Source organism: Fukomys damarensis, unplaced genomic scaffold, assembly GCF_012274545.1.
Source record: "Fukomys damarensis isolate Sample0158 unplaced genomic scaffold, DMR_v1.0_HiC HiC_scaffold_32, whole genome shotgun sequence".
Lineage (NCBI taxonomy): Eukaryota > Metazoa > Chordata > Mammalia > Rodentia > Bathyergidae > Fukomys > Fukomys damarensis.
The window spans coordinates 8,036,608-8,061,815 of NW_022900944.1; the positions used below are offsets into that span (position 1 = coordinate 8,036,608).

The following is a 25,208-nucleotide window of genomic DNA, read 5'->3' on the forward strand; positions in this document are numbered from 1 at the left end:
TACATACCCTTAGAACAAATAGCCTTCACACCCAGGGAGGACTTTCCCAGAACTGTGCCAAACCAATAAGTGGACTAATTTAGTAATCACACAACCTTGATCCCAGCACCGGACAGATAATCCCAGTATCACACACTTTAGATCCAGATACCTCTGAAGAGCCCCACTGAAAAGCATGAGGCTTTGGGGAGACACCTAGACATAAGTCATAACACTCATGGAGTGTGCTGTTGAGAAAAGCGTGAGGCTTTGGGGAGACACCTAGACATAAGTCATAACACTCATGAAGTGTGCTGTTGGTGTCATTCTGAGGAAATCTCTGCCAAATCCAAGACCATAAAGTTTTTTTTACCTATGTTCTCTTTTACAAGTTTTGTAATTTTCAGTTTTGCACAGATGTTTTTTTTTCTTAAATAGGATGCTTTTTCTAAATACAATGATCCAACACTATTTATTGAAAACACCATACTTTCCTGAATTACATTTCAAATTTATCACAAATCAAGTGACTTTATATATACAGTGGACCCCTGAATTACAACTGGCTTGACATACAGTTTGTGTTATGACTGGAATTTTAGTTTTAACTTGTGACCAATCTTGAGTTATAACCTGAATGCTGGCTGCTGTGCTTCCAGATGGTCTCATATACAGATTTAATCCTTTTAAAGAGTTCTGGAAGGGACACTACACCGTCCTTTCCTGTGTAGGGTTGAGAAATCCTGGGCCAGTGTCTCTGTAGAGACTGAGATCTGCCTGTATACAGAAGAAGGACTTTGAAGGCTGTGTAGAGGAACCTGATCTTTCAGTTGACCAACTTGAGTTACAACCAACCTTCAAGAATGGAGTTTGTAAGTCAAGGGTCCACTATACTAATCTGTTTTTGGACTTTTTCTTCTGTTGCATTTACTTTTTTTTTCAAATACTTGGGCCAAAATATTCCCTGCATTTACTTACATATCTGTTATTTCACTAATATAACACTTGGTAACTGTAACTTCATAATAAGTCTTGAAATCAATTAACGAGTTTACTAATTTCATTCTTTTTCAAAGCTGTTCTGGCTTTTCTAGTTCCTTTGCCTTTCTGCTTGACAACTAGAACCTATAGTATAATTTGTATTCAGACATCTAAAAATCATTACCAATGCATATAGTATTTGTTCCTTAATATATGTTTTAAAACTTCAGTCACTTTGTTAAGGTTTTTTTCATTTGTTGCTTTTTATAGTCTGGTGCTTAATTGGTGCTGCACTCATACAGAGTTGTGAATATTATCAGTGAGCTGTAATGCTATGAAGGCATATGGTAACTCTTGCAGCTGTCACATTGAAATGAAAAGAAGCAAGGTGGAAGGAAGGGATGCCATTCTGATGAAGTAGTTGGAAGCATAGGTCTGTACTAAGGCACGTGGTTTTGATTTCTGCCCCTGTATTATCTGTCTTGGACTGAATTCTCAAGTCAGAATAATGATCATCTCAACTTGAAAAGGATTATTATTTTTCTTAATTTCTCATATTTTATTGTAATATAATCTTCATGACATGAAATTGACTCAAAGGGTGGTTTTGAGTGTTTGCTGGGACAATGTATATCTAAGAACTTATGGCAGGGACTCACACCTAGTGAGCACTGCAACTGCTTATGATCAGCATGAGAGAAAAGGATATTTTGAGAGCAATACTAGTTGACACGCAATGATTGAAGTACTTTTGTTAGTTTGCTAGGGATGCTGTGGGAGAATTGTTCAGTAGTTTTGCAGATTAAAAATCCAAAATGAGGTATTTGACAGGTCATTTCTTCCTGAAGCCTGCAAGGGAAGGATCTGCATCAGGCTGCTCTCCTTGCAAATGGCTGTCTTCTGCCTGTGTGTCTTCATATCATCTTTCTTCTATAAGTACCTCTGTACCCTAACAACTTCATTTAAAATTGGTTCTTAGTAAAATCTGTATCACCAAATAGCCATACATCCTGAGGTCCTGGGATTAAGGCTTCAGTATATGAATGTGATGGAACATAATTCAGCCTGTAGTGCCCTACCCCCCATGATAAATTCATGTCCTTGTTATATACAAAATGAGTTAACCTCATTTCAGCAGCTGCAGAAATCTTAACCTGTTCAAGCATCAGCTCGAGTCTACCATCTCATCTGTGACAGTGCATTCTGTATGCCAACTTGACTTGATCAGGAGATGCCTGCATACTTGGCCAAACATTATTCTGGGTGTGTCTGTGAGACTGTTTCTAGATGAGATTAATGTTTGCTTGAGATTGGGTAAAACACATTGCCTTCTCAAATGCCAATGATCTTTATCCAGTCAGTTTAGACTAGAGATAACTTGGCAATTTTTTTCTTCTTTTAGAAGTGCAATACACTATAGGCTCTCTGGGTCTCCAGCTTGCCAGCTGCAGATCTGGGACTTCTCTCTTCTATAACTGTGTGAGCAAGTTCCTTATAATAACCCCCACATAGCTTATTGGCTCTGTTTCTACAGGGAACTGTAAATAACACATAATGTAGACATAATTTACATCAAGTATGGGTGAATCATCCCGAGACAGATTTCTGTAACAGCTGTAAGCCTGTGAAACTGTAGTTTATTTGCTTCCAAAATACAGTGGCGGGATAGGTACAAGATAGACATTCATTGTAACAGAATCAGGATTTTGAGCAAGTCTGCAACTCGGGTGGGAAAGTTCTGTTAGATTTTGAGGCTTTAGAGGGCTTAAGCAGCCTCTTCGGCTCCGCTCTCTTTCCTCTGACCCCCCAAGGAAGTGGGCATGCTGAGGTGGGAGCCCCATTCTCTCTGCTGGACTCTCAGTGGCCATGGAAGTTGTCTCCGAACTATATTTGAGATAATTCCTTCCTTTTTGTTTCTTTTCTACTTTTATTCATTAATTTGATTGGTACATTTTAGGTATACAGTATGCTGACATTCATTATTGGGAATTTGTACCTTTATATAATGTATCTTGGTTCTTTTTTTTTCTTCCTTATTCCCACGCCCTCCATTTAATCCCTTTACCCCTCCCTATTTACAAAGTCTTTGTTTCCATTTTTTCCCTTTTCTATTTCTTTCTCTTCTTTACTTTCCCCTATCCCTCCCACTTCCCCTTTCCCTTTGGACCATTTCTTCCTATTTCACAGTATCTATTTTACATTTTCATACTTTATCACACTTAAAGGAACTATTTACTATTTACACGTGCATCATGTCTATTTCACTCAACTATGGCCTCAGTGTGCATCCATTTAGCTATAAATGTCTCTAGTTTCTCATTTTTTTAGTTCCTCCTTCTTTAGGGCTAAATAATACTCCATTTTATACAAAAAAATTTTTTTTCTTTCTCCAATCTCCAGTTGATGGGTAATTGGGCTGTTTCCATGTTTTAGCTATGACAAACTGCTGCCTTGAACATGGGTATACATATGTCACTGTGGTATGATTCTTTTAATTCTTTTGGGAAGACACCAAGCTGAGGAATAGCTGGGTCAAATGAAACCTCTAATCCTGGTTTTTTGAGGATATTGATTTCCACTGGTTGTACCAGTCTACACTCCCACTAGCAGGGGAGAAAGATTACTTTTTTCTCCACGACCCCTCCAGCATTTGTTATTGGTTGATTTCATGACAGTAGCCATTCTTGGGCAAGGTCAAATCTCAGCGCTGTTTTCATTTGCATCTCTCAAATGACCAGTAATGTTGAACATTTTTTCATATGTTTTTGTGCTATTACTGCTTCTTTATCTGAGAAATGTCTGTTCATTTCAGATGCCCATTTTTGTCTTGGGTCTTCAAATTTGGGAGGTCTGATTTTTTTAAAGTTGTTTATATATTCTAGATAGTACACCTTTGTCTAAGGAACATCTGGTGAAAAATTTTTCAAACTTTGTAGGTTGTCTTTTCATGCTGTTGTTAGTTTTTCTTGCAGTAGAGAAGAAGAGATCCAACTTGTTGATTCTATGTGCTAATTCACATGTGACTGCGGTTTTGTTCATGAAATCTTTTCCTCTGTCAGTGTCTTCACAGTTCAACCTAACTTCTCTTCCACTCAGTTTAGTGTTTCTTTTTAAATATATATATATTTATATTGGGGGGGGTACCAGGGATCAAACTCAGGACCTTGTGCTTGCAAGGCAGGTGGTAGATCCACTGAGCTAAATCCCCAGCCCCTCTTTTTTTAATATTTAGATCTTTAATCCATTTCCACTTCACTTTAGTGCATGGTGAGAGATATAGGTCTATTTTTAATTTTTGGCAAGTTGAAACACAATTTTTCCAGCAGCATTTATTAAAGAAGCTATGTTTCCTCCAGTGAGGGTGTTTGGCTCTTTTGTCAAAGATGAGGTGGCTGAGTATCTCCTGAGTTTTTTCTGCATCTTCTAATCAGTTCCACTGATTCCCTGGTCTGTTTTTTGGCTAGTACCTTGCTGTTTTTAGCACAGTGGCTTGGGAGTATAGTTTTAAGTTGGGGATTGTGATACTCCCTACCTTGTTTTTGTTGCCTAGACTTGCTTTTGTTATTCTAGGTCTCTTCTTGTTTCTAATGAATTTTTGGATTGTTTTCTCAAGATCTGTGAAGTATGTTGTTAGAATTTCAATTGGGATTGCAGTGACTCTGTAGAACAATTTTGGAAGTATGGCCATTTTCACTATATTTGTTCTTCCTACCTAGGAGCAAGGGATTTCTTTCCATTTTCTTATATCCTCTTTAATCTATTTTTTCAGAGTGCTATAGTTTTCAGAATAGAGGTCTTTGATTTCTTTTCCTAGGTTGATTGCTAGTTATTTCATTTTTTGGATGCTATTGTGAAAGGAATTATTTCTCCAGTTCCTCTCTCAATGAGTCTGTTGTTTGTATACAGAAAGGCTATTGATTTTTGTGTGTTGACCCTGTATCCAGCAGTTCTACTGAATTTGGTTATTAAGTGTAGAAGTAGAGTTCTTGGGGTCTTCTATATGGAATATCATGTCATCTGCAAATAATGCAATTTAACTTCATTTCCTATCTTTATTCCTTTTATTTATTTCTCTTGTCTAATTGCTGTGACTAATGTTTCCAAAACTATACTGAACAGGAGTGGTGATAGTGGATCTCCTCATCTTGTTCCTGATTTTAGTGTGAAGGATTTCAATTTTTGATCATTTAGTATGATATTGGCTATTTGTTTCTCAAAGATAGATTTTATCAGGATGAGATGGAGATCACCCTTTCTAATTTGCTGTAGGTTTTTAAAAATCATAAATGTGTGTTGAATTTTGTCCAATGCTTTTTCTGCCTTTATTGAGATGACCATATAATTGTTTTTTTTCCATTAAGTTCATTGGTACATTTAAAGCAAACAATACAGTTACATTTATCATTGGGATCTTGTACCTTTAAATGATATATCTTGATTTTTGTTTTTTCCCCATACTCCTGCCCTCCCTTCACCCCCTTGATCATATAGTTTTTGTCCTTGCTCTATTAATATTCTTCATTACATTTATTTATTTGTATATGTTGAACCATTTTTGCATCCCTGGGATGAATCCCACTCGATCAGAGTGTATGATCTTCTTGATGAATTTCTGTGTTCTGTTTGCCAGTATTTTGATGACTATTTTTGCATCTATGTTCATGGGGGAGATTGGTCTATAGTTCTCTTTTTTGGTTAGTTCTTTCCCTGGTTTTGGGATCAAGGTGATGCTTGCTTCCAGAAATGAATTTGGGAGTATTGCTTCCCTTTAAATTTTACTGAATAGTTTAAAGAGTAGTTGGACTATTTCTCTAAATGTCTTGTAGAATTTAGCAGTGAAGCCATCAGGACCTGAGCCTTTCCTTTTTGGTAAGTTTTATATTATGTTTTCAATTTCACTTATTGATATTTGGTTGTTTAGAATTTTTAGGTCTTCTTCACTCAACATTGGTAATTCATATGTATCTAGGAATCTGTCCATTTCTTCTGTATTTTCCATCTAATTGACATATAGATTCTCAAAGTAGGATTAATGATCCTCTGGATTTCTGCTGGGTCCATTGTAATTTCACCGTTTTTATTCTGAATTGCATAGATTTGGGTCTTTTCTCCCCCCGCTTTTTTTAAGGTTGGCTAAAGGTGTGTCAGTTTTATTCTTTTGAAGAATCAATTCTTTGCTTCAAAGAATCAACTCTTTGCTTCATTGTTTTTTTTGTGTGTGTGTGTGTCATTCTCTTAGTCTCCATTGCAATCATTTCTGCTCCAATCTTTATAATTTCCTCCCTTGTGTGAGCTTTGGGTTTGTCCTGCTCTTCTTTTTCTAGAAGCTTGAGGTCTTCAGCATTAGGTTATTTGAGCTCCCTCTGTTTTTCTAATATGAATATTCACTGCTCTGAATTTTCCTTGTAAGACTGTTTTCATGTGTCCCATAGATTCCTGTATTTTTTATTGGCATTGACATTTAATTGTAGAAACTGTCTGATTTCTTCTTTACTTTCCTCTGTGACCCCGTGTCTATTCAGGAGTGTGTTGTTTAATTTCCATGTGTTTATGAAATTCTTGTAGTTTCTTTTGCTATTAATCTCTAATTTCATTGCACAGTGGGCTGATAATATACATGGGATAACTTCAATTCCTTTGCACTTACATAAACATGTTCTATGAACTAGTATGCGGTCTATTTTGGAGGACGAACTGTGTGTAGCCAAATAGAATGTGTATTCTGATTTTGTGGGGTGGAACACTCTGTAAACATCTGTTAAGTACATCTTTTCAAGAGATTGGTTGAGTTTTAGTATTTCAGTGTTTTTTTCCATCGAGTTGATCTATCTCTTTGTGACAATGGGTCCCCCACTACTATTGTATTAGTACTTATTTGATTTATCACGTTCATTAATATTTTTTTTATAATTGAGTGCATTAGTATTTGGTATGTGTATATTTATAATTATTGTCTCTTCCTTTGGGATTGTTCCCTGTACAAGGATTTAGTAGCATTCTTTGTCTCTCTTAATTAATCTATTTTATCTGCAAAGAGGATAGCTACACCTACTTTTTTTCAGGTTCCTGTCACATGGAGTATTATTTTCTACCCTTTAACTTTGTCTGTGAATTGCTTTTTGAATTGTGTTTCATGTATGTGGCATATTGTTGGCTCTTGCTTCTGAACCTATTCTGTGAGTCTGTTTCTTTTTATTGGTGAATTGAAACCATTAACATTGATAGTTATAATGAGAATATATTGACTTATCCTTGTCATAACCTTTTCTGTTGCTGTCTTCTCACTTTTACATTTCATTTCTTGTCTTGCCTGGTGGATTAATTTTGCTGGGCTTCTGGGATTGTGATCCTCAGTGTCTTTTCCTAGGATATTGTTTAAAAATTTTTGGAATGCTGGTTTGGTATTCCTCATGTGGTCTTTGTCATGAAAATATTTTATTTCTCCATCAATTCTGAAAGATAGTTTTGCAGGGTACATCATTCTGGGTTGGAGGCTGTTTTCCTTTAGGGCTTGAAATTCTTCAGGCTCTTGTTGGCTTGAGGGTCTGCGTTGAGAAGTCTGCTGTGAATCTTATGGGCTTTTCTTTGTATGTGATTTGTTTCTTTTCTCTTAACTGCTTGTAGAATTTTGTTCTCTTGGATTTCTGGAATCTTACCTATTATATGTCTAGGTGTAGATTTGTTTGATCATGGCTAGTTGGAGTTATATGCCTCACTGATCTGTATATCAAGTTCTTTTCCCCTGCTTGGAAAGTTTTCTGCCATTACTTCTGTGAGCACTTTTTTTTGTTGTTGTTGTTATGTTGTTTGCACTCTTTCCTGTTCCTTCATTGACTCCAATCAGTCTTATGTTATTCTTCTTTGTGTCATCTAGCAGCTGCTGGATTAATTTCTTGTGGTCCCTTACTATTTTCAAGAAATTTTTCTTTTCCTGGTCACTTAATGCAATCCTGTCTTATATTTCTGCTATTCTGTCCTCACATTGGCTCATTCTGCTGTGTAAACTTTAAGTGGTGTTTTTAATCTCCTGGAAATCTGTTTGCATCTGTTTTATGGATTCTACTTTTTTCCTATGCTAGTATTCCATCACGTTCCTCAGCTCCTCTGTTTTTTTTAATCTGTGTCTGCTCTAGAGTTATTAGTCATTTCTTGCAGTATGGACACAAAATCTTTTATCTGAGAAATTATTTCTGATTTTTTTTTCCAGATCCTCTTTCAGTTCAAGGAGTCCAGGTGGTTGAGTATCAGATTGTTCCATGTGGTTGCCCCTTGGAGTTGCCTTAGGTTATCTGGAAGTCTGGTTTTGAGATTTTGTCTTCTCATTTCAACAGATGCACCGTGCTGTGCCTTTGTTGGGGCGACTTTTTTCCTCACCCAGTGGGCTTCAGTTCTCAGCAAGCCTCAGAAAGGCCTTCTCTCTAGTGCTCACCACTGCGCCAGTTCCTGGGTTCAGAATGGTGGCCTCCTGGATCCCTGTGCTGCGCTGTTGTCCAGGTGGGATTCTGCCTGGGGCCTCTACACACTTGGAATGGTATCTGGGCAGACCTCTGGCTGGGCCCTGCTCAACTATGTAGTTGTTTGTTGTCTGGGAGGGCTTTTGGCTAGGGGTTCTGCACCTGAGTCATTGGTGTCTGAGTGGGCTTCTGGCTAGGGTCTATGGGCACTTAATTATCTGGGCTGGCCTCTGGCTATTGTTTGCATATCTGTGTAGCTGTTTTCCAGGTTGTCCTTTGGCTCCGGCCTATAGGCCGAAGCTGCTGGTATCTGGGGCTTTGTCTGGGACCTGTATACCCATACTGTTCTGTCTATGCAGGCTTCTCGCTGGGATCTTTGTCTTCTTAAAAGGTAACATTTATTCATAGCCTGATAATTTGTGGTGTTTTAACATATGCGATCACAGAAATTTGATAGCATTCCTTCATTTTGTTGTATTTCTGTCCCCTTTGATCCTGGCTAGTAGTGCTTCTTTTTTTTTCCTCTCAGTACCTGGGTTCGCACTCGACTTTAAGCTTGCAAGGCAGGGGTGGCACCACTTAGCTAAATCCCAGGCCTTAGCAGTGCTTTTGGTAGTGAAATTCTCAAAAGCTTCATGAATCTACTAGGCAGTATAATGTGCAGAGTGCAAGAGGGGAGGGGAGTCATTATGCTAGAGTGCCCCACAGATCTTTCATATATAATAACTGTATCTTTATTCCTGACTTCTGCTGGATGGTTCATTGGATCTGTGAGTCATATGTGTGATCTCTGCTGCAACCCATTGTACAGCCCTAGTGTTGGCTGTGTTTCCAATGTATGCTATATACATAAGCTGAACCTGCAAATTTCTAGTTATTGTTTGCTTAGCATTTTGCTCTTCAGTGATTTCCTCTTTGATTTTGCTCTAAGCCTCAGGGAGAAACCAGGTTGTACTGTGTCTTTATTGAGTTGCTCAGAATCTTAGCTAAATATCCAACTTTATGCATACAAATTCTGCTTTCCACAAAACACTTGTAAGAGTTTTTATTACTTCTTTGCCACTTTATAAAAAGGATTTCCTCTCTGGTTTGTTTGTTTTGTTCTTTTTTTTTGTTCAGTACTTGTGTTGAACCTCAGACCTTGTGCACACTAGGAAAGTGCTCTACCACTCTGCTATAGTCGAAGGTCTCTTTATCTACTTTTTAATAACATATTCCTTATATTCATTAAAGACTTTGCCAGGTACACTTTTAATATTCATATTCCTAGCAACCTTTCATTTATGACAGTGTATTTTCCAGTTCAGTAAGATATTTTGTATCAAGTTCTTCAAAATTTTCTAGGCTGTTTTCCTAGTTCCAAAACCACTTCTGCAATTTTAGATAGTTGCTAAAGTAGAACCCAAAGATATGTGTGTGAGGCTTCCCCAGAGAAACAGACCCAATGGGATTCATGTGTGTGTGTTTGTGTACACTGACTTAACAATCGAGCTATGTCCTGTTAAGCCCATTGTAAGGTGAAAATACATTTGATACTTCTAATTTAGCAAACATCATAGCTTAGTATCACAGAACATTATAGAATACCCAATGTTTACTCTCATGATCACATAAATGCCAGAGTTCTGCAGCTATTGTTGCTTCACAGCATCTTAAGAGTATCGTACCACATACTACCAGCCCCAAAGAAGAACAACATTCAAAAATAGAAGTATGGTTTTAAAAGATTGATTTCTTATTAATGTATTAATTTTACATATTAAATGTGTTGCTTTGATACATGCATATAGGATGTGCTCATCAAACCCAGCCACCCTCTTACCCACGCAACCCCACTTTCCTACATACAGATCAACTTTTTAGCATCCACATATGAGTAAAACATGTTACTTGTCTGTGTCTAGCTCACTTCAGTCAACACAATGCTCTCCCACTACATTCACTCTTATACAAATGACAGGATTTTATTCTTCCGCTGGACTGAATTGTGTTTGTATACATTTTCTTCATCCATCCCTCTGTGCATGGGCACTTCAGCCAGTTCCCTATATCAGCTACTATGAACAGTGAGTGCCACAGTGAACATGGGCATTTTGTTGTCTGTATTTCTCAACTTTCCCATTGCTTGGACAGAGTACCCAACACCTGCAACATAAATTTGTAGAGGTTTGAGTCATGGCTTTGGGGTTTCAGTTCATGATTGGCTTGCCCCAAGGCAAAAATATGGAGGAAGGGCATAGAAGAACAAAGCTATTTAGTTTATAGAAGCTGAGATACAATGTACAGGAAATAATGGGATACAATGAAAGATTTATGTGGAAAATTCATAGCAATGAATGCCCACAGTAGGAAAACAGAGTGAGCTCAAATAAACAACATAATGATGAATCTTAAACTCCTAGAAAAAGAAGAGCAAGAGAAACCCAAGGCTCATACAAGGGAGGAAATTATAAAGATCAGAGAGGAAATCAGTGCAATGGAGACTAAGAAAATGATACAAAAAAAATAAGAATTGAAGAGTTGGTTTTTCAAAAGGATAAATAAAATTGATAAACCCTTAGCCAGCTTTGTCAAAAAAAGGAAATACTCAAATCCATGTAATTGGGAGCAAAAAGATAAAGTCACAATATATCCAGCAGAAATCCAGAGGATCATCAATACCTTCTTTGAGAACCTGTATTCTAATAAAATGGAAAACAGAAAAAATGGACAGATTTCTAGATACATATGAATTACCAAAGTTGAAGAAGATAAAAAATTCTAAGCACCCAATTACAATCAGTGACATTGAAAATGAAATAAAAAATTTACCAACAAAGAAAAGCTCAGATCCTGATAGCTTCACTGCTGAATTCTACAAGACATTTTGAGAAGAACTATTGCCACCACTATTTAAACTTTTCAGTGAAATTGAAAGGGCAGCAACACTTCCAAATTCACTCCTGGAAGAAAGTTTTACTTTGGTTCCAAAACTAGAGAAAGACCTAACCAAGTAAGAGAACCACAGGCCAATCTCCCTAATAAACATAAATGCAAAAATCCTCAATAAGATCCTGGCAAACAGAATACAGAGGGTCATCAGGAAGATCGTACACCCGGACCAAGTTGGATTTATCCCAGGAATGCAAGCATGGTTCAACATATGTAAATCGATAAATGTAATTACTATATTAATACAGTTAAGGACAAAAAACACATGATCATCTCAATAGATGTAGAAAAAGCATTCAACAAAATTCGATACCCATTCATGATAAAAACTCTGCAGAAAATTGGAATAGATGGTCTTTATCTCCACTTGATAAAGGCTATCTATGAAAAACCAACAGCCAATATCATACTAGATAGTCAAAAACTGAAAACCTTCAAGAGAAGAAAAAGAATTAAAGATAGAAGTTAAACTGTCATTATTTGTGATAATATGATATGATACTCTACATAGAAGTACAAAAAAACACCACCAAAAGACTTCTACACTTAATTGACAGATTCAGTAGAGTAGCTGGATGCAAGGTCAACACTCAAATCAATAGCCTTGTACACAAATAGACTGACTGAGAGTGAAGTTAGAGAAATAATCCCTTTCACAATAGCACCCCAAAAATGAAATATCTAGCAAAAGACCTTTACATGGAAAACTACAACACTCTGAAAAAAGAGATTGAGGAGGATATAAGAAAGTGGAAAGACATCTCTTGCTCCTGAATAGGAAGAACCAATATAGTGAAAATGACCATGCTTCCAAAACTGCTATACAGATTCAATGCTGATTGAAATCCTAACAGTATATTTCACTGAACTAGAGAAAACAATCCAAAAATTCATTTGGAATGAGAAGAGACCTAGAATAGCAAAAGCCACTCTAGGCAACAGTGATGTGGCAGGGGGTATCACAATCCCCAACTTCAAACTACAAAGCCACTGTGGTAAAAACAGCATGGTACTGGGGAAAAACAGACCCGAGGATCAGTGGAATAGATTAGAAGATGCAGAACCAACTCCAGACATACTCAGCTATCTCATCTTTGTCAAAGGAGCCAACCATCACTGGAGGAAAGATAGCCCCTTTAGTATATGTTGCTGGAAAAACTGGATTTCAACTTGCCAAAGATTAAAATTAGACCCCTATCTTTCACCCTGCACTAAACTAAAATTGAAGTGGATTAAAGATCTAAATATTAAAACAGAAACATAAACTTGCTGGAAGATAAATTAGGTAGAAGTCTTGAAGATACTGGCATAGGAAAAGACTTTATGAACAAATCCCCCGTAGCACAGAAAGTAGCACAGAGTCAACAACTGGGATCTCATCTTACTAAAAGGCTTATGCCTTGCAAGAGAAGTCACCAACAGAGCTAAGAGACAGCCTACAATTTGGGGAAAAAATCTTGTTCCTTAGACAAAGTTCTATCTAGAATATAGAAAGAACTAAAAAAAAAAAAAAATCACACATCCCCAAATATAAAAACCCAGTTCAAAAATGGGCGTCTAAAATGAACAGACATTTCTCAAAGAAGTAAAAGCAAATAAACATGAAAAAAATGTTCAGAATCACTGGTCATTTGAGAGATGCAGATGAAACAATGCTGAGATTCTATCTCACACCAGAGAGATTGGCTGCTATCAACAGATCAACCAATAACATGCTGGTAGGGTTGTGGGGAGATAGGAAGCCGCCTTCATTCCTTCTGGGTTGTGTGCAGACTGGTGCAGCCACTCTGGAAATCAATATGGAGATACATCAAACAACTAGGATTAGAGGTCCCATTGGACCCAGCTATTCCTCTTCTGGTTATCTTCCCCAAATAACTAATAGAATCATACCATGACAATGTATGCTCACCCAGGTTTATAGTGGCACAGTTTGTAATATCTAAAACTTGGAAACAGCCCAGTTGCCCATCAACAGGAGACTGGATAAAGAAGATGTGTTTTTGTTGTTGTTTAATGAAATGGAGTACGACTCAGACATAAAGAATGAGAAACTAGAGACAATTATTTGGATGCACATTGAGGCCATACTCAAATTAAATTAATAAGTCACATGTGTAAATACTGAAAAATTTCTTTGGTATGAAAAACTTAAGTATATAAATAAGGATCAAAATGTGTAATTGCTATTGTGTAATAGGAAACAAAGGTCTAAAAGTAGGGGAAGTAGGAAGGGTAAGGCAAATTTAAGGCAGCAAAAGAAAAATGAGAAAAGGAAAAACATAGAAACAAGATCTGTAAACGGGGAAGGCTGGAGTGGGTGAAGGAGGAGGGCTGGGAAATGGGAAAAAAATGAGAAACAAGTTAGGTCATGTAAAGATGCAAGATCCCCATAATGAATGTAACTATATTGTATACGTAAAATGTACCAATAAACAACAACAAAAAAAAGCTGAGAAGCAAGAGCACGGGAGAACACTAGAGGACAAGTAACCAGAGATCAGATTGAGTTGCCAGGGTCATGTCCTCCTGACCTCTTCAGAATCTCTCAGAAATGTGCTTTACTGATCTAGATCTTGCTTAATTCAGTGAAGTTAACACTTAAAATTAATTGTTGCTATTTCTTTGATCCACTGACTTCAGTACCTTTGGACATGCACTCACAAGTGGGGCACCTGGATCACATGGCTTATCTATGTTCAGTTTTTTGAGTAAGCGCGTTATGGTTCTCCATAACCACTGTACTAATTTACATTACCACCAATGGTCTGTAAGAGTTCCTTTGTTTCCACATCCTTGCCAACATTTATTAATACTTGTTATATTTTGTTTCCCATTGTCATGTTGAGGAATTTTGCCTCTGTGTTCATTAAATGATTGACCTGTAGTTTTGTTTTTTCAGTTGAGTCCTTGTCTGCCTTTGGAATGAAGGTAATGTTAGCTTCCGGAAAGCAGTTTGGCACAGGACTCCTTCCCTTTCACCTTCATTAAAGAATTTAAGGAGTATTGACTTTAGATCTTCCCTGAAATTCTTGTAGAATTCTTGTGTATTTGATCTACACGTGATAGTGTGGTAATGACCATAATTCTGTTGATGTTTACCTGATCTTTTATGTCCAATGGTATTTGTTTTATGAACTTGAATGTGCCAGTATTTGGTGAGTATATATTTACAAATGTCACTTTTTCATCATGTTTTGGGCTTTTCTTAGTTGGTAGTTCTTTTATTACTTTTATTTATTATTTTTATTATTATATATTATCTTTATTTTGTTCAGGTTTTTATTGCCTGTTATTGGATTGTTTAGGGTTTTTAATATCTTTTTGTTTTAGTTTTGGTAATTCATATATATCTAGAGATCTATCCACTTTGGTTTATTGGAATATAGGTTTTTGAGATACAGTGGTATGTTGCACTTTTATTTGGAAACAATTTTAGCTTGCAAACAAAACCATTTGGCAAAATTTTGTTTTTGTTTGCAAACTGTATACATTGGGTGACAAACACAACTTGGCCCTTTTTCTAAAAGCATGGAACAAATTAAGTTCATTAACCAAGGTACCGCTGTGGTTACTAATGGTCTTGATTTTAGTGGTGATCATTGGATTTTGTCTTTTTTTATTTCTAGTTGCACTGATATGGGTCTTTTCTTGTTTTGGTAAGTTTGGGTATAGGCTTGTTTATTTTGTTTATTCTTTCAAAAAAGCTTTTCAGTTACTGTCTGATTCTAGATTTCGCATAACTGTTTGATTCTACAAACTGTTAAATTTCTTCCATGATTTCTTCTGTGACCTATGTTTATTTAAAGGTATACTGTTTAATCTCTGTGTGTGCATAATTTCTGTGGTTTCTCTTGCCATTGATTTCTAGTTTCATTGCTCTAATGATAATATGCATGGGATAATTATTCAGTTCTTTTTTATTAAGCATGCTTTATGTGCTAATGTGTGCTCTAGTCTGGAGAAAGTTCTGCATGCTCCTGAGAACTGTGTATTTTTTGTCATTGGGTGGAACACTGTAGATATTTATCAAGTTTACTTGTTCACAGGTATGTTTCAACTCATTCTTAGTTGATTTTTTTTGTCTAGTTGATCTATTTATGATACTAGGATATTGAAAATTTCCATTGTAATTGTGTTGATATTTATCTCATCTTTTGTGTTCAATGATATTTGTTTTATGGTGTTGGCTGTATTGGTATTTATAATTTTTCATTTTCAATTTAATTATTCCTTTAATACGTAGTGACCTTCTTTAATTCTTCTCATTAGTTTTGACTTGAAGCCCACTTTGTCTGAAAATAGAGTAGCTACTTCTGCTTGCTTTCTGGCTAACTTTGCAATAGATAATTGTTTTCCATCCTTTGATTTAAATGTATGAATTTTTAAATTATATATGATTTTTATACATAGAATACCATTGGATTTTATTTTTTGATCCAATCTGTGTCTTTTGTGGAGTTGAGACTCTTCACATTGAGAATTATTAGTGAAAGGTACTGACCTATTTCTGTCATTGCATTATTTTCCTGTTGCTATTCCTTTTTTTCCCTTTCTGCCTAACTGCTCATTCTACCTGATTTATTCATTCATTTTGGATATCCTTGAGAATTTTTGAAGGAATAATTTGGTAGCTATGACTGGTAAGACGTTCTTTGACATGGAATGACCTTATTTCTCCATAAATTTTGAAAAATATTTTCGTAGGATATATTAGTCTGAATTGAAAGTTGTTTTCTTTTAGAACTTGAAACACTGTACTGAAAGTGCTCCTAGCCTTTGAGTCTTGGGGCATTACCATGGGTTAAATATGCCCATTCTATACTTTTCTAATATAAATGTGTACTTTAGCATAATAATAGCCTGCTATGTATCTCAGTACCTTTTCCTGATTGATACAGGAAGCAATCTTTGTGGTTACCCTCATGGTACTAAGAATGGCAAGCTGGGTAAACCTGTGTAAAAATGTCAAACCAGGATTTTCATCCATATTATACTCTGACTAACATTAGGTTTTGTGTATATTTACCTTAGCATCACACAGAGTATAATACACCCACACCATTCTAGTATTTGTTTTCTTATAAAAGTTTTCTTTGGATTTTTCTGGTAGAAGTAGTCCAGTTCAATACAGTAGCACATGAAAAATTAGATTTGCAGGTTTTGGAGGAAGTCAAAAGTAATTCATCAGATTTCTCATTCATTGATGAGGAAGATGATCCATTATGGCAAAAAGGGTGTGTGAGTGAATGATTATGATAATGATGATGACAATAATGACTTCTTTGACCTTGGCCATGTAAACCAAAGTTCCTGTGACAGACAGTGACATGGTGCAAGAATCGACTGATACAGACACAAGGAATACAGACCTTGATTCAAATGATGAATTAAAGAGCAATATGAATGCATATATGATTAGTCAAAATGTTGCAAAATGGTCACACAGCCAAATGGAACAATCCAGTGTTAGTACTAGGTCTGAAAATATAGTAATAACTCTGGCAGGGTGAAACCTATTGGATAGAATGTCAGGACTACCATTTGGTGTTGGAAATTGTAACACAGGAAATGCTGTATGATACTGTGAAATACACAAAGGCTGAAATATAAGTAAAATGCTCTTTATGCACCAAAAGTGTACTCAGAAATGTGTTCATTATGATACCTCACTAGTTGAACTGAAAGCATTCATAGGTCTCCTTAATTTAGCAGGGCTTTCTCATGGTAATCACAGGAATGTAAATGATTTAAGGAAAAGTGGTGGGAGTGGGCTTGTAGAATAACAATGACACTGAGGAGATTTGGTTTCCTTCATAATTGCCTGAGGTTTGATGATGAAACTACCCAGTAGGAAAATAAAAGTACTGATAATCTGGCTGCTCTCTGGTCATTTGACAGATTTGTGAGTAATTATCAAGCAATTTACATACCATTTGAATATATAACTATTGGTGAACACCTTGCAGTATTTCCTGGCCACTGTAGCTTCAGGGAATATATGTCAAAAAAAAAAAAAAAACCTTCAAAATATGGCATAAAAATTTATCTCCTTGTAGATGCAAAGACTTATCACACTTTCCATTTAGAAATTTATCCTGAAACTCAGCCACTAGGTCCTTATTCCTATAGAAATAAACTGTATGGTGATGTGAGCAGATGTTGCTCTATCTCCCAAACTGATCAAAATGTGACATTCAACAGTTGAATTACCAGTTTCCAATCAATGTTACATTTGTTAACAGAGCAAAAGTTGACCAGTGTAGGAACTGTATGCAGGCACAAAGAAGAAATTCCAAATCAAATGTTGCAATTTCAAAACAGAGAATTGGAAAAACAAACAAACTAACCCAGAATTGTATAGTACAATCTTTGGACCTCAGAAAGATTTACATTAGCTTCATATATGGCAAAGAAAAACAAACTAGTACTGCTCATGTCAACATTGCACCACGATGGAAATATTAATAAGGATACCTAGAAAAACAGAATACTGAGATGGAAACTTTCTACAACAAAACCAAAGGTGGAGTAAATGTTGTTAATAAGTTGTGCAGCAACTGTGATGTAACTCAAAACAAAAAGCATTGGCCAATGCTTGTGTTTTACTTAGTCCTAAACATGTGACATTAATAGTTTGATGGTTTACAAAGAAAATAACAAGTGCAAAATACCACGGAGAAATTTTCTTAGAGGATTAGGACTGGAATTCATAAGAGATCACTTACAGCAGAGGAAAAACAAATGTTTCTGCCCAGAGAACTGTGCAAAAAATTTGTGGAGCACAATGGTGAGCTGACAGGTAAACAGGCAGGTACAGCATCCCAAAGACCTACTATAATAACAGGAAAACCAAAAAGTTGTCAACTGTACTACAAGAAAGGACAGGAAAACAAAGCATACAAGGTATCAGACTTATGTATGGAACCTGCAATTTTCATTTGTGAAGACTGTGTTGGATGTGACAGTTAAAGATTATTTTTGTTGTAGAGTTCTATTGGTATTTTCATTGTAGTTCACATAGATTCTTATTCCTGATGTTTCTTTTAGTTTTTGTAAGTAAATAGCTGATAGGAAAATGTTGTTAATTCTAAATAGTCAATACTTATGAAGAATTTAATCTTTATTTTATTGCTCTTGTATGTTCTTGTTAATTACACATTGCACAGTAAGAGCTACCTAACAAGATAGCAACACCAACAAGATATCAAGTGTATCCTTCAAAAAGGCCAGGAAAGCAAAACACATGTGCTGGCAGTGTAAGTGATACATGTGTATGGAAAATACTGTTGACATGTCTAAAGACTGTCCTATGCGAGATAATTGACATAAAGATTTTTTTGTAGAGTGTTATTGGTATTTTCATTATAGTTCACATAGGGTTTTTTTTTGCTTTTTTTGGTACTGGGGTTTGAACTCGGGTACTTGCACTTGCAAGGCAGGCCACCAAACCGCTGAGCTAAATCCCCAGCCCCACATAGGTTTTTATTTCTACACTTGATCTTAGACAAAAGGCCCAGAAGCAATTAGGTTTTTATTGCTAATGTTCTTTTTTAGACTTTGTACACCAAAAATCAATGTTGAAAATTTTGATTCTTTTTAATAAATAATAAATTTTAAAATGTAATGCTTTATTTTTGTGATTCTTTTCCTGTTAAGTATTTGTTTAATGCAGTAAAACTCATAAATTAATAGATCATAAATTGAAATATTATGAACAATAAATACGGGTGTGACACACTCATGTTTATTCACCTTTATGACAAAAATGTATTTTGTCCCCCAGGTTGTTTATCTTCAAGACTGCTGTAATTCTAATGGGTTTACCTTTATAAATTGATTTACTCTAACAGCTTTTAAGATTCTGTCCTTGTAATGGACTTTTAGGATTTTAATTATGATGTGTTGTGGAGTTCTTTTCTTCTGGTGGTTATTTGGGGCTCTAGACATCTCGAGTGCCTGTATGAAATTCCAGTTAATCTTAACAGATTAAGTACATGAACCAAGGTACCACTGTATATGGCCACCTGCACCAGCCCTATCTTCTAGTTCTTACACAGTCTGTCCTCACATTGGCCATTTCTGCCCATACTTTCAGTAGAATTTTTATCTCTTGGATTAATATTTGGTACATTTTCATGGACTCTTGTTAAACTTGTCATTCATGTTTTATATCATTTTCTTTAGCTCAGCTAGCCTTAGTGTTGTTTTTTTTAAGCTCACGGATCCTTTTGTTTTTAAAGTGCGTTATTTGTCATATCATCTGTGAGCTTGCCAAGCACCTTATCTGGGTTTTTTGTTTCATTGTTTATTTTATTACTTCATATAGTTCAGGTATTTGGCTTTTGATTTTCTCCCCATTGATGACCCATGGATAAGCTTTGAGGGACTTGTGAATTTTGGGAGGCATTTTGTTGCCTTGCTTTCATGTGTGTGTGTGTGTGTGTGTGTGTGTGTGTGTGTGCATGCACGTGTGCACGTGTACACATTTAGTCTGTGGGTTGGGGGAAAGACTTTGTTGCTAGTATGCAGGTTTCTTTAGTTAGTATCTACTTCCCAGTGATGTGCTCTGGGTGTGACTTAACTATAGGCCTGTGCCTCTGTCCCAAGATCTGACCACTTCCATTAATCGAGAGAGGGGAGGGTGCAGTGTACCCATGCCTTTTAGCACTATGATTTCTGATTTGTATAGCAGCTCTGAATAAACTCTCTCAAATATGGTGGGTGCCGTAATGGACTCCTTCACTAACTCTAGTCTGCCACGTGGGAGGAGTACTTTCAGAGTAAAACTCCACACCATTTTTGCAGTGTACAATAACCGTGGTATTTTCTTAGGCTTGACAGCTTCCCTCCCTAAAGCTGGGGCCAGTGTACCAGACTGCCTTTTTTCCCCCTGTGTTTTTTCAGTTTCTCCTGTTTCTCTGTGATTTCTAGTTTTCCTGTCAGTTCTTTATTAATTCTCAGAGCTTTCCTTCCTCCTCTTTGCCAAGTTATTGTCTTTGAGGTGTCACAGTCCTGGTCCTGGTCCTGGAGACACTGTGGTGCACTGCTGGGTTATATAATGTCATCTCCCTCCCATGGATGATTTTTTGCTGTTAAATTCAATTTGCTAGTATTTTATTAAGAATTTTGTATCTGTGTCAATGAAGGATATTACTCCATAGGTTTATTTTTTGTTGTTATTGCCCTGTTTTGGTAACGGGGTATTGCTGGCCTTATACAGTGAATTTGGAATTGTTCCTTCCTTTCCAGTTCTATGGCAGAGTTTGAGAAGCGGCATTCATTCTTCCATAATGTTTGGTAACATTTAACAGTGAAGCCAACACTGAGGGTCTCTTTGTCGGGAGATATTATATTATTGATTCAATGTCATTGCTTATTATTGGTCTGTTCAGGCTTTTTGGATCCTCATGGTTACCAGGGATCAAACTCAGGACCGCGCGCTTGCAAGTCAGGCGTGGTTCCACTGAGCTAAATCCTGGCCCATAGCTTTACTTGTTTCTGAAGATAGGGAAGTAGCCTAGTTGTAAATTGTAAGCAAGGTGAAAACTAGAGTCCTTCAGGTAAAACCAGCAGCATGGTTCCTCTGTGAACCTGGCCTCCCTGGCTCCAGATCACCAGAGGCACTTGGTGGAACCCCAGGGCCAGGGATGGGGGAGGAAGGGAAGCCTAGTGACCGCTGTGGGATTTAGCATGCCACCTGGTGTGGCAGTTTGATGAAATCCCATCTTTTATTGCTTTCAGCCTCAGCCTAGAAACAGAACTTCAAATATTCTACCCAACTTTGAGCTCAATGTATTCTATTCTTTTGGTCTTTTGCAGGCAGGAATTTGTGGATGCTTATGTCAATTATGTTTTCCAAATCTCAGTTCACGAATGGTACACGGCCTTTTCCAGCGGTTTCCTGAAGGTGTGCGGTGGCAAAGTACTTGAGCTCTTCCAGCCCTCAGAACTAAGGGCCATGATGGTGGGGAACAGCAACTACAATTGGGAAGAGCTTGAAGAGGTAGGCATAGACCTGTTGTCTTCAAACTCTGGTGGAGCAGCAGTCACCTGAAGGTGCACCCAGGGCCTGGTCTCCTTCAAAGTGAAATACGGTTGAGTAGGATTTGGAGGTGGTCTGCACCTCAGAAGTTATTTCTCAGTCTCAAGTACAAATGGTATACACTGTCTACAGTGATATTCTTATTCTGTAAGGTGTCTTTTTTTCTTTTTGGACAGACTGCCATCTATAAGGGTGATTATTCAGCCTCACATCCCACTGTGAAACTATTCTGGGAAACATTTCATGAGTTTCCACTGGAAAAGAAAAAGAAGTTTCTCTGTAAGTATTGATCTCAATATATTTGTCTAGGCTTTCACATAGTGTAGGGTGACAATTCTACAGTGAGGTTTAACTCTTAACTGGTGCAGATTAGTGAGACAAACTTGGTTTTCATCATAATCATCAGAGATACAACATAGGTTGCTATCTCTCTCTTCTGCCAAACAGGAAGGATTGCATAAGGGGAAGGAGAGAGCTGGTTCACTGATTTTCACTCAGTTTAGAAGTGATACTATTATCACATCAGGTTTGCTAATGTGCATCTGTAGTCCCAGCTAGTGGGGAGGGTGAGGCATTAGGATCTCTTGAGCTCAGGAATGTGAGGCCAGCGTGCGCAACATAACAAGGCCATATCTCAAAATAAATAATTAAATTAAAAAGTAATTATTTGTATGATTGGATGTGAAAGTGATTCCTTTAAATATTACATTTATGAAATGAAATAATTTGGATTAACCTCCCTTATTATCTATAGTATTTAAAAAGTATTACAGTGTCCACTACAGGTGGAGCTCGTGAAGTATGATTTATAGCAGCTTTATGTTATATAATTCACATACCAGACACTTCACCCATTTTAAGTATAGTTATAAAACAGTCCTTAATCAATTTTGGAATATGTTTGTCACCTCACAGAGACACTCCATCCCTGTTAGCAGTCGCTGTTTCTCTACCTCTTTTCCCACCTAGGGTTTCTGTCCTTGTGGGTTTGCCTGTCTGGACATTCCCTATAAAGAGCATCATACAATATTCAGTCCTTTGTAACTGGCTGGATGACAACTGAAAAGGGCAGTGCCTTTGGAAAGGAGCTAATTAGCCCTTTAAAAACAGTTGAAATCTTTCTCTAGTTGTGTCTGTGTGTAATCAAGGTCAGAAATTAGCCTGTGAATAGTGTAGAGTTCTTGTCTATATAAATACAGGATTTGAAAGGTATTCTCTTTTACTTTATAAGAATGAGCACACATTATTCTTAATGCAAGACTTGGCCCAGATTCTGCTGCTTATGTGGAACAAAGCTGAGAGGCTGTGACCTTACACAACAGCTCTTAGAAGGGGCCCTGCTTCCCCTCTGCCCAGCTGTATTTGCTGTTGAGAAGCGGCGGCATGAGTCCAGTGACAGGATAGGGTTTGCCAGATGAGCTCCTACGGCCGTGATGGTCAAAAGAAGCCTGTTTGTGGCCTTGGGAATTCCTTAGACAAAGTTATCTCCGGTCCAGAGACCTTAGACTAGAGAAATATTTATTAACTAAGGAGATGTGGGCAAGATGGCATATCATAGTGTCAAGTTATTTAAAAGTGTCTCTTAATTGATTTATAAAAAAGAGAACCAGGGAGAGGAGAGCACCTGGAACCTACAGGGAAACCCAGGGGCCAAGGTGGTCCAGATCCTAGACATTTTAAGTAAGGGAAGATCTGGAAGTCCCAGAGATTTGGTCTTTTTCCTCGTTTCCCTAAAGGCAGCTCCTCTTTTTCTATGTCAATAATTTTTCTCTCTGATTTGTGAAAGCTCATAAAAATTATAAGGGTGTGCATTTGACTTAGGCCATTTTGGAGCCTCTGTCCTTCCATTGGACGCACACTGGCAAATAAATGTAATTGTACTTCCCCTGTGAGCCACAGGGTGTCATGCCTTACTCTGTCACCCGGAGATCAGCTCCTGTTTGCATAGTTGATCATGCCATCTCCTTTTCCCTGCAGTGTTTCTGACTGGCAGCGACCGGATTCCCATCTATGGCATGGCCAGCCTGCAGATTGTCATCCAGTCTACAGCCAGCGGGGAGGAGTATTTGCCCGTGGCTCACACTTGCTACAACCTTCTCGACCTCCCCAAGTACAGCAGCAAAGAAATTCTGAGTGCTCGGCTAACCCAGGCCCTTGACAACTATGAGGGGTTTAGTCTGGCCTGAGGCTCCCCAGCTTGTCCTCTGTGTCCCTTCCTTCCTCAGTGTCCACATTGAGACCAATACAGAAAATCATGGGGAGTGATTTCTATTTTTTTATTGTCTTAAGTGGTTTGGAACTTTTGAATCCTGAAACTAGTTGATGTGTTTCTGGGATTGTAAGTAGTTAACCTTTTTTTTTTGAAATTAGGGGTTGGGGATGGGAAGAATATTGGCTTTGGTATGGGAGGTGGTTTTGATTTTTATTTTTGTTTTAAAGCAACTACCCAGTGTTTGTTGCACCTGTGAATGTGTTGCACTGTGCTGGATAAAATGGCAGTAGCTTTTTAAACTTTTCCCAAATGTCTCTCTTAGCCTTGATCTTTCCTCACAATGCTTTCTTGTCCTGACTTCTCATTCGTCTAACAAGAATGATTTTGACTGCTCTATCCCTTCTTACCTGCGCATGCAAAACATCTCCTTTCTCTACAGCCTTGGAAATGCCCTGGCTCCTTGTAGCCCTACACTAACCAAAAGGAGGAAAGGACTACTTCAGAAGCTCCCAATTTCAGAAAGCTGAGCATGGGCAGAGCCCTTGCGAGCTTCTGGGAGACTTTATGAGCAGATCTTCCTGAAAAAGAAAAAAGTTTTTAGTCAGGTACAGAAGTGCATGCCAGCAATCTCAAGCTACTTCTCAGGCTGTTTGGGAGGCTGAGGCAGTCTGGGCAGCTTAGCGAGATCTTGTCATAAAACTTTTTAAAAAGCACTGGAGGTGGAACTGAGTGGTAGAGCACTTGCCTGGCATGTACAAGGCCCTGGGTTCCTTCCACACCAGTACCAGAAATAAATAAATACAGATTCCTGAGGGAGATGCAACCTTTCTATGGCTGTGCTCATCTCCTCCTCCTCCTTACAGATATGCAGAACAGCTTAGAGTTGTACTTGAGCTTAATTTTGTTCTGTTGCTCAGCCACGTCCCTTGACAGTAAGGTGACCTGGTAAGCCTCTCACCTCGTCTGTTATGTCGCTTTTAGAGCAAGTTGCATTCATTTTTTAGGAGTGTCTATGTTGCCCAAGAAAAGTAGAAATAATACATTTCTTATCCCTTTATCACTTTGTCCTCTACCACTTTCTCATTCCTTTCTTTTTTCTCCTGATTCTCCCCTCCCTCATCCCTGACCTTATGTTTCCTTCCTTTCTTCCTTCCTTCCTTCTTCCTATCCTTTTTAATTTAAATCTCCTGTCTTCTCTACTAGATGCATGATAGCTATTGTTAAATTTTTATTTAAGTCGCAAAATTTTGACTTAGATTTTTTTTCCTCTTCCCTAATTGTTAAGACCTATGGACATTCTTTGTCAAGGAATTTTTGTTTATCACATTTGAAATGTTTGTTTACAGTAGGATTTCAAGGGGGATTGTGTTTAAATCAAATATGTATATCCAAAAAATGACACATTCAGCACTCTTCGTCATGGGATGAGAAAATTCTATTTGATTAAGGAACCCATGTTCTAATTTTAAATTCCTAGTGCTAGAGAAAAGATTTATTTATATAAATGAAGTATTTATGAACCATGATATAGCATCAAATCTCAATGAAGGACTGTAGATTTTTGCTTTTTCTTTTTGTTTTTGAAACTTTCCAATTGCTAAATTGG

At 37.3% G+C, this 25,208-nt stretch overlaps 1 protein-coding gene across 3 annotated transcripts in view; it reads left to right on the forward strand.

Annotated features, from left to right (window-relative positions):
* Herc3 (HECT and RLD domain containing E3 ubiquitin protein ligase 3) overlaps positions 1-25,146 on the forward strand; it is a 146,117-nt gene extending 120,971 nt beyond the window's left edge. For all 3 annotated transcript variants that reach the window (XM_010610486.1, XM_010610487.1, XM_010610488.1), the window contains 3 exons: positions 21,168-21,351; positions 21,567-21,669; positions 23,368-25,146. In XM_010610486.1, the coding sequence (XP_010608788.1) occupies positions 21,168-21,351; positions 21,567-21,669; positions 23,368-23,576 (496 nt within the window). In that variant the 3' untranslated portion in view covers positions 23,577-25,146. The remainder of the gene's footprint in view (positions 1-21,167; positions 21,352-21,566; positions 21,670-23,367) is intronic.
* Positions 25,147-25,208: the final 62 nt, after the last annotated feature.